The following is a 12,417-nucleotide window of genomic DNA, read 5'->3' on the forward strand; positions in this document are numbered from 1 at the left end:
CCACAGAGTTGCCTTCCCTGCTGAGCGGCTTCCTGTCCCCCACCCCCCACCCCCGTCCCTCCATGCTGCCAAACCCAGGTGCCCCTTCTCGGGTGCGTCTTACTTACTTGTCAGCAGCATTTGCACAATGGATCCTTTTCTCCTCTTTGACACGCTTTCCCTCACGTGGCCTCCAGGACGCCAGGTCACCTGCTTGCTTTCCTGCTGATTGTCACACTGGCCATTCCTCCTCAGCCTCTTTGCTGGACTCTCCTCCTCTCTGTGGCTGTTAGGTGTGGGGTTCACAGCTCACCCCTCCTTCACCTTCTCTGCACCATCTCTCCCTATTTCCACGAACTGTTTCCTCAGTGATCTCATGCAGGTACAGTGCCTTTAAATTGATTGGCCAATGACTCTCATGTTCCCTTACCTTTGTAGTCCTGTCCTCTTTCTTGGACCTTGAACTTATGCGTCCAGTTGTCTACTTAGCATCTCCACTTGGGTGTCTCCTGGATGGGTTGGACTCAACGTGTCCACGCTGTAACTCCTGATTCCCCCCTCCCATCTCGCTCCTCCTGTGGCCTTCCCCATCTCAGTGGACAGCAGTGCCCGTCTTCTGACCGGCTGGAAATGTGGTGTCATCCTTGGCTCGTGTCTGCCCCGCACAACTGCCATCTGATGGGCCAGGAGACCCTCCCGGCCCTCCCTGCGCACTGCGTGCGTGCTGCATCCAGTCACGTCTCAGCACCCCCCTCCCTGCCCCCCTCCACACTGCCGTCATCTCTTTCTGGATAACCTCTCAGGCAGGGGTGTCCAACCTTGTCTCCAGGACACACTGGAAGAAGGGTTGTCTTGGGCCACAAAATAAAAACACATACCCTAACAAAAACTGATGAAGAACAAAAGAAGGTTTTAAGTGAATTTACGATTTTGCGTTGGTCCACATGCAGCCCCGGGCGGTGGGTTGGACACCCCTCCATGTCTGCCTGTTGCCCCTCCCGTAGCCCTCGCCCCGCAGCAGCATTTTCCACACCATAGACAGAGATCCTTGAACACGTGAGTCGGATCACGCCACTCTGTACTCAAACCTGGTCGAAAGTTTTTCTTTTTGTCTAGCTTATAAAGTCCTTTCACAACTCGGTGTGGTCGGGCCCTTCCTCCCGCTCCATCCCATCTCTTCCTACCCTCCCCCTCCCCCCTCCACGTTCACCACAAGCCCCCTTGCTGTTCCCAACTCCCGCCAGGCATGATCCTGCCCGAGGGACTTCATACTGGCATCTCTGCTGAGATCTACCCCTGAGATTTGGTTACATTCCTCACGTCTTTCCAGGTGTCGCTCAAATGTCAAGTTCCAGCGAGGCCTGCTCTGGCATTCTGATTGACTTTTAGCCCTGTCTACGCCACCCCACGTCTCTGTCTGCTGTATTTTTTTTTCTTCTTAGCACTCATTGCCCTCTGATCTAATGTACCATGATTTTCTTATTTATTATGCTCATTGGTATTGTCTCCCAGGAATCTAACCTCCACAAAGCGCAAAGCATCTATTCTGTATTCAGTAACACACCCCAGGCTCTTAGAAAAATGCAAAATTGGCTAAGTAAATGAGTGGAAAAATGAGAGAGCAACATAAGGTTTCTGATTCCATAGGGCAGGTAGAGGGAGTGGTGACCCCTCCCCTCCCTCAGGAAACAACTTGAAATGTCCCACTAGGTGTTTCTGTTTCCCAAAGGGTCTGCTCTATATTCTGCTCCTGAAGGAGGCCCAGCCCACTGTTTTATTTATGTTTCCCTCCTTACGGTGCCCAGCGCCCTGCCTCCTCTCTCTGTTTCTCTCCTTCCCCGCTTCGGGACCCTAATTCTCTTTATGCACAGAACTTTCTGATACCCCTGGGCCTGGCTACCCAAAACGTGCTCATGGGTAACAAAATGAAGGGCCTTCCAGTTTAAATGACTTAGAAGGCAGGGGAAGGACCGTGCTTGCTTAGTTGGTCATAACTTTGGGTTTTTGCTCTGCTCTGTCACCTCTTATTTTTCACCCCAGTGATTTTGACTACCCCGATATGCCCAGACAGAGTGCTGTCCTCCAGAGGAATTCTTGTAGAAGGTAAGAGCGATATGGTTGGCAGTAACTTCATTTCAAGTGTCATGTTGAAGGAGGGGTGGACAAGCTCTTAGTGCAGGCTCAGGTGATGACGCTCTGCACCAGGCCGGTTTTCTCTTGAGGCCACACTGAACCTGAACTTTAGACTTTAAACAAGGGCTCAGAAACACTAGACAGTCACTAGAGATTCATGAGTAATTTCTGAAAAAGACTCCAAAAGGTAACAATCAGAATAATGAAAACATGTGCCAGTATAAATGCTGCCTATAACGCATGAGAACGGGAGTGCCGGAAGCAGCTGCAGAGAATCCGAAGGTCATTTCTGGCTGTGATTTCAACAGGCACGTCAGAGAAAGGGCACTGAAAAGGGCTGATCCTCCTCACGGGTATATAGTCTTCAGAATCCACGGGATTTTGAAGTCCAAGTGATAGGTGATTGCCCTCGTCATCCGGACATAGAAACTAGTGTCTTTGGTAGTGTGCCTTTCTATACCATCTTCTTTGCATTAATGGTAATTAATTCTCACACGTGTAAATGGCAGTCAGCTTTGGTGATGAAGTGTCTTTAGTTGGTAAAGTTACCGTTGCCAGATGATGATTTGTAGAGTATGTGCTACACGAAGGCAGGGAATTCTTTTTGTTTTCTTCGCTGTTCTGTTTCCAGGGGCTAGAACAATGCACATGGTCAATAGGAAGTTTCTGTTCCATTAAAGAGCGAACCTTCCATTGATCAATCGGCCATGTATTTGAAGCCCAATATATACTTCTTCACGTTATAGTGATGTTAGTGGGAATGGCCCCGAGATTGTACAGCACGACTTTGTCTCAGGGAATCTTTTGTCACCAGAAGGACTCAGCCTAAATAAAGGCTGTCGGAGGGTGAATGCTACACAACAGTAAAGATTCTGGTTGAAAAATCTCCACTGAGACTTTTTAAGAGCTCTGTCAGGATATTCCCCATAAAACCCAGCGCTGACATGGAATTTCATCTCATATGGTTCAGTTCACCCAAAGGACCGACATTTATCTTTTGTTTAGAAGGGAAACTAAAGGCAAGCTTGAACTTTTACTTGACCCGCGAGCCCTCGAACCGACCACACATCAGGTGACCACTCGGCTGCCTCTGCGTTGCCGGCTCCTCCCGGAGCACCAGCCTCAGGGATCTGGGGCGGTTCCACCCTTCGCTGGCTCGTGGCTTTGGGCAGTCGCTGTCTTAACCACACGGCACGCTGGCACCTCTGTTTGTGAGGGGCCACTTTCCCGAAGAAGGTGTGATAGAATGTCTACCCGTCTTCTTTAGGGACCCAATTGGAAATTCCAAATAAGATGTGTTTGAACAGTTTTACACAAATAAAAGTAGAAACTCCGATCATGGGTGAAAGAGAAATCAGAGAATATATGAAAGTTATTCTTACCTTACAAAAATAATATTGATTAATGAAACTATGGACTTCTAAAGAAAGACTAAGGAAACAGCTGGCAATGCCTTGCAACCAGGGGCCGCCACCCCTCCGTCTGAGGGACCACACAGAAGTCAGTTTTTGCTGGGTCAGCCGAGACACGGGTTAGCGGTAATCAAAACAACGCGAATGATGCTGTTTTAAACTTGATCCAGATTTGATATAACCATATGCAAGAAATGGCTTTACTGGAGTAAAATATGTAGGGTCTTAAAGCTGAAGTGTAGATGTTAGGAGACATCTGATGTTGAGCTTTCAGCTACATATCCGAGGAACCATCAGGACCCTCCGGTAGGGGATGGGGGTAGATTTAGGCACTCGCCAGCACAACACAGAAACAGTCTCACTCTAGGACGAGCCCTTGTGCCTTGAAAGTTTTCCCTTGCCCGTAGAGAGGGGATGTTGCAGACACTGGCCAGCACAGTCTTCATGTTTCTCATTCTCTATGTGGTTTTCTCTGCAGGCTTTCGCAGTCCGTGTCTGTAGCTATGGGAGTGCAGGCCGCGTCCTGTGCGGCTGTACAAGATACACACCTGTTTCATATCTTGGCAGGGGACGTCCCTCGCTATAATTTGTACTGGTATGGAAGTTGTGGGGTATACGGGAAAACCAGGCGTCCCTTGTGGGGATAGCATCATAAGAAACTCACCAAGTCAACTAGGACTTAATGGCCAGCGAATCAGGACTCCGATTCCTTCGACAGCTTTGGAAAATAACCCATGAATGTATTTTTTCTTTGCCTTATGGCAATGTGTTGTGTTCCCTGGAGGCCGAGGTGACTTGTTCCCATCGGGCCTCGCAGTCTGGAGTGTTTGGTCTGCGTTTCTTTCAGTTAAAATGTTGTCCATTTCCTGGTTCCCTTTATTTAGGCTGCGAGGTTCTAAATCTGATTAAGGAGAGGGAGGGGACAACAATGAACTTGTGAGAGTTGTGTTTATGTTACTCTGAATTGATAACTCATGAAAACTGTCGGTGGTTTTTTAAAAATTTCTGATTCATAACATAAGACATTGTCATTGTAAGAACATTTGTAAAATATATTGAATATGTAAAATACAATGAAGAAGGTAAAACTTACTTTTAATCCTAATACTAGGAATAATCACAGTAACTCTTGATATACTTCTTTCTGGGACAATTTATATTATGCTCTTTGGAACCATATAGTATTTTTCTACTTTAACTATCTTGCACTTCATTCCATGATATTAAATATTTTCTGCAATGCACTTTTCGATAGCTGTGATGATATTCCTTCTCAGGGAGGTACCAAAACCTATCTCACTGGTCCCCTGGTATTGCGTAGTGTCCTCATTATAAACCTTGATGGTATGAATATCCTTAACAATAAAAACTTGCATTTGTTCATAGCGATTTCCTTTTTATAAAGTCCAAGAAGTAAGTTTGCTGAATCAAAGGTTATGCACATTTAAGAAGCATTTGATACACATTACCAGATATTGAAGTGTATTTTAACACCCATTTTGTGGAACACATTTATTCTTTTATTTAAAAAAGTTTCTAGCTTTTTATCTTAGATTTATTGTCTATAGTCACTTTGAAACAATTGATTATCTGTTGAATTTTGAGAAGAAAATGAACACCATAAAAGCAAGTAATACCAGAATGCCTGGTATTCAGGAAGAGCATGAAAATATTATTTGCAATGCTATGTTACGTTCTTTATGCAAAAAATAGACTTTGACATTTTTAGCTGGCATTTTTATTAAGGCAAGGACATATATTCTAAAAACGCGAGCATGAAGTCTATGCTTGCGTCGGGCACCTTTCAGTTAACTGTGACTTTTCTCTGTACAACACTGAGTAGTGTTATGGAAGGCGAGATTTTTTTAATGATCCCATGTATGTGGTTTATTTTTAAAGGTTTTAAAAAAATATTTCTTCAGTAAATAGTACTCACTTTGAAATATTTCCCAGTCGTTAAGAAAAGTGCATCCGTTGGTATTTTCCATGCAGAAAGTGAACAGTGGACGCGCTGCCCCCCTGTGGCCAGAGCAGGGATGGCGGCTCTTTGCATGTTCGCGCCTGCGTTTCCTTTGATTTTCCTCAGGCAAACACGCATTGTGTTTTTCCAAAGCAATTTCACAATTAAGTTTATAGAGGGCCAAAGGAAAACTGGAGACAATGAAACTGAGGGAATTTAGAAACAAATCTGTTGAATAGCAAGGGAAGGTTTTCTTCCTGTTCCTTTGTGTCTGCTAATTTTAAAGGCAACACCAAAATAAACCCCCATTCTGACGTTGTTTTTCTGCCCTTTTTTAGTGCTCTGTGGAGGGGGCGACAGCTTTCTCTGTGGCAGTGGCATCTGCATCCCGAGGAAACTGCAATGTAACGGCTACAATGACTGCGACGACTGGAGCGATGAGGCCCATTGCAGTAGGTGACGGGCTGTTTGGGGGTCGTCGGGGAGGACAGGGGTTCCATTCGGGGGCTTAGAAACCAGAGCCACACCATTGTCACATCCTGACAACCGCGAGCGTTTGCATAGCCTCCTGGTCATAAACGTGTTTATCTTCCTGCCCGAGGCCAGCAGTGTTTGCTCACCTTTCAAAGTCGTGAGCTCATTACACACTCAGCAGCTTGAGGCCTCCTTGGAACCGGTCTGGGATTGAAGTGTTTTTTCCCAAAGTGCCTTAAAATTAGGAGAAGGCTTTTCATTTATTTTGTTTGGGTGAGGATTTTTGTTTTTGTTTTTAAAGCTTCACAAGTATAAAGGTCAGCTATTTAAAAAGGGCATTTTTAATAGGAAAAGTTTTCACCCTCGTGATTCTTGGCATTCATGACTCCACAGAGGCAAAGCCTCTTGTTTGTTTGTGCTCCCTCTGAACCTGAACACAGTCAATGGCATTAACTGCTTTAAATCTGCGGGTCACTGGATTTAGCCTTAAGCTCCCTCGGTTTACTTCCCGTTGATTTGATGAGTTGTTTTCACTGGGTTGGTCTGTGGTTTGACCAATAATATATTCTTCTGCGTGGGCTGCCACATAAAATACCACAGACTTCATGACTTGAACAGCAGAAATTTGTTTCTCAGAGTTCTGGAGGCTGGAAAGTCCAAGATCAAGGTCCAACAGGGTTCTGTGTCTGGTGAGAGTTCTCTTCCTGGCCTGTAGGCAGCCGCTGTCTCCTGTGTGCTTACGTAACCTCTTTAAAGGGAGAGAGCACAAGAGGGGGGAAGAGGGAGAGGAAAGGAGTAAAAGAGGAATGAGAGGAAGCTATTGGGGGGGGACATTGAGAGATTGAGAGAGGTTGGGGGGTATCTCATCCTCTACTCACAAGGGCACCAGCCTTACTGGGTTAGTGCCTCACTCATCCTTATGACTTCATTCAGCCTACATGACCTCCTATCAGCCCTGTCTCCCAATATATAGTCATGTCGGGAGTTAGGGCTTCCACATACAAACATTCAGTCCATAACAATTACGTATCAGACTTCAAGTCACTTTCCAGTTTTGCAATGGATAAAAAGGGGAAATTAGCCTCAAGGATACAATGTAGATTCTGCATCCAAAACAGAACCATAGGCGGTTGTATTCTAGTCACTTTTTCATGGTTATATGGCAGCAACAGTTACCGTGGGGAAAGCTGTGTTTTACTCCTTGTAGAAGTTGCTAAGACTTTATAAGAGCTCGGAGTTGGCTATATTTGAGATTCTTCTGTTTGCCAGGTGGGCCAACTTTTCTTCCATCTGAAGGGTTAGGATGCTCATTTCTCATAAATTTGGGAAGCCGTCTCACATGGTGATGTTTCAGGTCAGGGTTTCCCGAACTGGCGTTCCATAGTACCTGACTCTTGAAAAATCCTTGAGAAAAAAAGAGTAAGTTTGAGAGTTGCTGTCTACCCGATCTGCTTCTTAGATACTTACAATACATATTTGTGCTTAAAGGTTCTAAGAAATCCTGCCGTTAAAAAGGATATAAATTGTTATTCCCATAAATATTATTTGTTTATACAAACCACCACCTTTATTTATTCATTCACTCGCTCAGGCCCTGATTTGCGTTGCAGGCTGTCCAGTATCCTGTGGGACTTCAGTTATGTCGCCTGTGTTTTCACTAAGACTTTTGTTTTTATAATTTGGAATTCCCTCTTCAGGAAAACCTGTGGCAGACATTTTACATAAAAAACATTTTTATAGGATGTGTGTTTACATTAGGGAGTATTGCTGTGGCCTTACAAGGAAATAGTGTGCAGAGCCCCCACACTAGGGGACTGAAAACAGTTCAATAGAATCCTGTCCAATTTGTGGGGACGGCGGTGAAATCTCTTGCTCCTTTCTCCGTTCCGGCCCAAGTTAAGCCATTACTCAAATTCTGCACGTGTCTCTACCCCCATTGGTGGGCCAGCGGGGACTTTCCCGTTACCGGCCTCTGTTGCCCTGAGCGCTGCCCTTCAAACAGTAAGAGCTTCCTGCTGCATTTGGTGGAGTTGAATTCGAAGGAGTACATTTTCCCCAGTGCCCAGGAAAGATGATCTTACTCTTCTGGAAGGCACTTAGCAGTGCCTGAGGAGTTGGTGTGTTTATTACAGAGGATAGGGGCTTTCCTCGTGAACGCATTTCAAAAACGACCTAGTTTGGTCCATTGAGGAAATATATTCCTCAGAATAGTAATCTGTGGAAATGCTTCAGTCAGCATTGAGATCTCAGCATGCCATTGTTTCTGACTCTGCAAGGCCATCTGCTTCTGTTTGTGGAGTTTCTGCATGTGTGTTCATGGAAGATGCCATCCTCCTGGGGTCCTCGCCCTGTAGTGAAGGAATAGCCTCAATCTGAGTTAGTGGATGCAAACCAGAGCAGGAGGGCAGCCCACAGGTGAGATACTCTCGAGGGGAGAGGGAGTTTTGCTGGGCATTCCCAGTGGGAGCAGGAGGCTCTGCCCGTTCCCGAGGGTTCTGGCAGAGACGGGAGGAGGAGGAGAACTGACTGCCTTTACTGAAAGGAAGGGAAGGGATATGTTATTTGGGAGGTCCCTAACCAACTGTGCTAGAAGCAATTACCTACATGATTTGATTTAGTTTTCAACAAAGAAGGTATTCTTGTCTCCTTCTGCACAGACACGGAGCTGAGGCTTAAGGCAATGGAAAAATCCACCAGTGGTTTCAAGTGCTAGATTTGAACCCAGTGTTGAATGTGTCCAAATCTAATGCTGTTTTCTCTGAACTGTGCTGCCTTTGGCTTGTCCCTGTCCATAAAAATTCAGATTTGTTAAATGATTCTATTTTGATCGTTCATATGATAGAAAAAAATTATTTTGGATGCTCTGTTATGCTTGGGAGATCATTGCCTATTATAGCAGCACTCCAGGCATCTCCGACTGCTTCCTCACATTCTCTCCGAACTAATTCTGTCATGTTTACCCGTCTCATCCTCAGTATTTGTAGGAGGAACAGGTTTCTAACCACCTGGAACAATTTAATGGTATAGCCAAAGGATTTTTGAAAATTAAGAAAAGTTTATTTGGAAAGCTTCTAGCTCTGTGACTTCTCCATCTCTGCTTTTCCTCGTCATCAAGACTGACTAGACCACAGCGTTTTCAGAAAGCCCCACGTGCTGGGATTCTAATTAAGGTGGTTTTCCAAATGATGCTTCCAGATCATCACAAGTGACTTCATTTACTGTATTCTTTTTACTAAGACAGGGTTGCAAGTAAGTATCAGAAATATTTCCATCAAAATAATAAAGATACTTCATTCTATACTGGAGGAATTAGCTTCAAATGTCTGGAAACTTCACTTCTGTGTAGTGGCAATTGGGTTATACTGAATCGATCAAACTATTGAACATTCTTTTTTTCCCAAGATTTTACTTATTTATTTTCAGAGCTAGGGAAAGGGAAGGAGAGAAAAATCAATGTGTGGTTGCCTCTTGCGCACCCCCTACCGGGGACCTGGCCTGCAACCCAGGCATGTGCCCTGACTGGGAATCGAACCGGCGACCCTTTGGTTCACATGCCAGCACTCAATCCACTGAGCCACACCAGTCAGGGCTATTGAACATTCTTGAACCCCTGCTATATATGAAGCATCTTCTAAATACCTAGTAAATATAAAGACTGTTAAGACATGGTTTCTTCCTTCATGAGGCTTTGAGTCCCATCCGGGTAATAACAGAAACATACAGATCACTGAATGTGGCATTTCAGAACAGTACAGTAGTAGAGACGTCACACAGCAAAAGGGGAGTGGTGTACACAGAAAGGTAGATCCTGTGAGTTGGGAAGAGAGCAGGATTACTGGGATTAGAGCGAGGCTTTGGACAGAGGTGATTCTTGGGTACTGTAGAGTAGTGGTTCTCCATCGGGGACAACTTTGCCACCTAGGGGACAATTGACAATGTATGGAGACAGATTTGACTCTCACAGCCAGGGGTGGGGCGGGGTGGGAGTGGTGCTACTGGCACCTGAGTTTGCTGAGTTGAGGTCAAGGATGCTGCTAACCACCCAACAGTGCGTAGGGTGTCCCCTCCCACAACAAAGACTGTGGTCCAAATGGGCAGCAGTGCTTCGACTGAGAAGCCCTCTGCTAGAGACAGAAGTCAGACAGTCAGAAGAGTCCTAGTAGGCGAGTTGCCTGGCCTCATCTCCTAGCTCTGCTATTAATGAGCTGTGTAACCCGGGGCAAACCATGTACTCTCTGGTCATCTAAAAATGCGGGGGCTTAGCAAGTAGGCATCCATACTTGAATCTTGAAATGAGGCAACACATTGATGTTTACAGACTCGTAGAGATTAAGCAAACTGAGCGGAACCCTTGATAAAAGGCTTTCTGTTCTTTAGTTTTCTCCCTTAATTGAATGATAATTTTAAGAAACAAAAGTTAATAGTGTGAGATGCCAAACTGAAATAAATATTGACATGAAAGAACTTCAGAAGTAACATTTAATATCAAGCTCTCATGAAGAAAAATAATCTGTATCTGGAAAAACATCTACCTCAGGTCATGTAAAATTATACTTGTATTGAGCAAGAAAATCACAACAAGCAGCTTTTGAAGTCTGATTGGTTGGCCCCAAATTGTGCTGACAACATTTCTTTTCAGTCCAAATAAACATTTACTCCAATCAAAGGAGGCACTGTGATCTTTGCCATTTGCTGTGCATTTCTGGCTGTGCAGTGCGTCAGGTAGTGACACCAGCCTTAGCGAGGCAGTCCCACACTGTTTTCCAGGGGTAGCTAACTTTGTATCTAGCCTCTGAGAATGGCTTCTAGCCAAGTAAGCCATAACAGTGGAAAGTTGAATCTGTACCTGTGTGAATAATGAGGAATTTTTTCTTTAATGCTTGGGTCATCTTCATTTACGAAATGATTTAGTAAATGACAGCATTAATGTACAACTATCTCAAATGAGGTCTTAGTGCGAATTGCTAGGGATCCTAGAATAGGCCCCACAGAGGACATGCGGACCTTTGGAAATGTTTGGTGTGTTAGACTCTGAAAGAAGTATTTGATGCCCCAGCCCTATAATCAAAAGAAGGAAGGCATGCAGCTGTAAACACAACAAAATAAAACACACACACGCACACACACACACAACGAACTTGTATGGTTTAAAATATGCCACCCCCATACCCCACCACCACTTTGGGGGAATGCAAGTACTTTTGCGTTAATGGTCAAGTTGAGAACCCCGGTTATTGCTGATTCTAGCATACTGCTTCAAAAGGTCCCACAAGAGTAATTTAGATGAAAACAAAGCAAAAATAAAAAAGACCTTTTACAGCTTCCCAAGGAAATGTGTGTATATTGATGCACAAATTCCCCCACTCTGTTTGGTGGGCAAGAACACAAATGTCATAACTGTTTTCAACTCAGCTAGTGTATGTGCAGTGGTCCCAGTCAGCAGTAACCTGCAGGGTGGGGAGTTAGCGCCCTCTGCTGAGTGGGAGGAAATAGTACAGTTCCGTCAAAGTAAAACTAGAACCTCTTTTTAGTTTTTATATTTTCCCTTATGATGGTAAATCTCATTTGAAAATCATTCAGCCTGGGGGAAATGAAAAAGAATACTTACAAATTTATGCACGTGTATGAGTCTGAGCATATGTTATCCACACGTGCGTGCACATATATACCCGCTTAATGAAGGTGCTGAACAGATCATCTTTATAGCCCATGCTGTTTCTAAAAGGATGTGATTCTGAAAGTATTTAAGTAACTTAGTTTTAGAAGAATAGAACTTGTTGTCTGAAATGCAGGCTTCTGCTACAGGGGACGCAGTCGGCGGGAATTCAGGAGACTGCCCTGTTGACCACTAGATTCTTGGTCTTCATCAGACTAGTAGACTGATCCCCAAATGTGCCCTCCTTTCCCACCTCCTCCCGGTTCTTCTCATTCCCGCTACCTGACGCCTGACGGAGTGTTCATTCCATCTGCACGACTGAAATTCTGCTCACCTTCCAGGGTCTCTCTCCAGACTTATGAAACTACTTTTGCACATAATTCTCTTCAAATAAGGGAAAAGATAAAACATTTAGGAAATCTAGTTCTTATTGAATGAAGACATATATATATATATATATATATATATATATATAACATTTTTACAGTTTTGGTGAGGAATAATTATGAACTTACTCCATTTATTTTGAGTCAATTTATACAGTTGTGCAAACATCACCACAATCCACATCTAGAACTTTTCATCTCCCCCACCATCTTCCTCCCACACCCGTTTGCAGTCAAGTCCCCAGGTAAACACGGCTACTTCTGGCTACAGATAGCCACTGGTCTGATTGCCATCTCTATAAGTTTGTGTTTTCTGGGAATTTTGTAAATGGGTCGCACAATATGTAGTAGTCTTCATGTCTGGTTTCTGTCACTTAGCATGACGTTTTTGAGGTTCTCCTCTTCTGTCACATATAC

At 44.4% G+C, this 12,417-nt stretch overlaps 1 protein-coding gene across 2 annotated transcripts in view; it reads left to right on the forward strand.

Moving 5' to 3' along the window:
* Positions 1 to 12,417, forward strand: part of CORIN (corin, serine peptidase) — a 193,788-nt gene that overhangs the window by 121,265 nt on the left and 60,106 nt on the right. For both annotated transcript variants that reach the window (XM_037034235.1, XM_037034236.1), the window contains exon 6: positions 5,823 to 5,936. In XM_037034235.1, coding sequence (XP_036890130.1) covers positions 5,823 to 5,936 — 114 coding nt within the window. The remainder of the gene's footprint in view (positions 1 to 5,822; positions 5,937 to 12,417) is intronic.

This window comes from Sturnira hondurensis, unplaced genomic scaffold (genome assembly GCF_014824575.4).
Source record: "Sturnira hondurensis isolate 20B ecotype Veracruz unplaced genomic scaffold, ASM1482457v3 Scaffold0022017, whole genome shotgun sequence".
Classification (NCBI taxonomy): Eukaryota; Metazoa; Chordata; class Mammalia; order Chiroptera; family Phyllostomidae; genus Sturnira; species Sturnira hondurensis.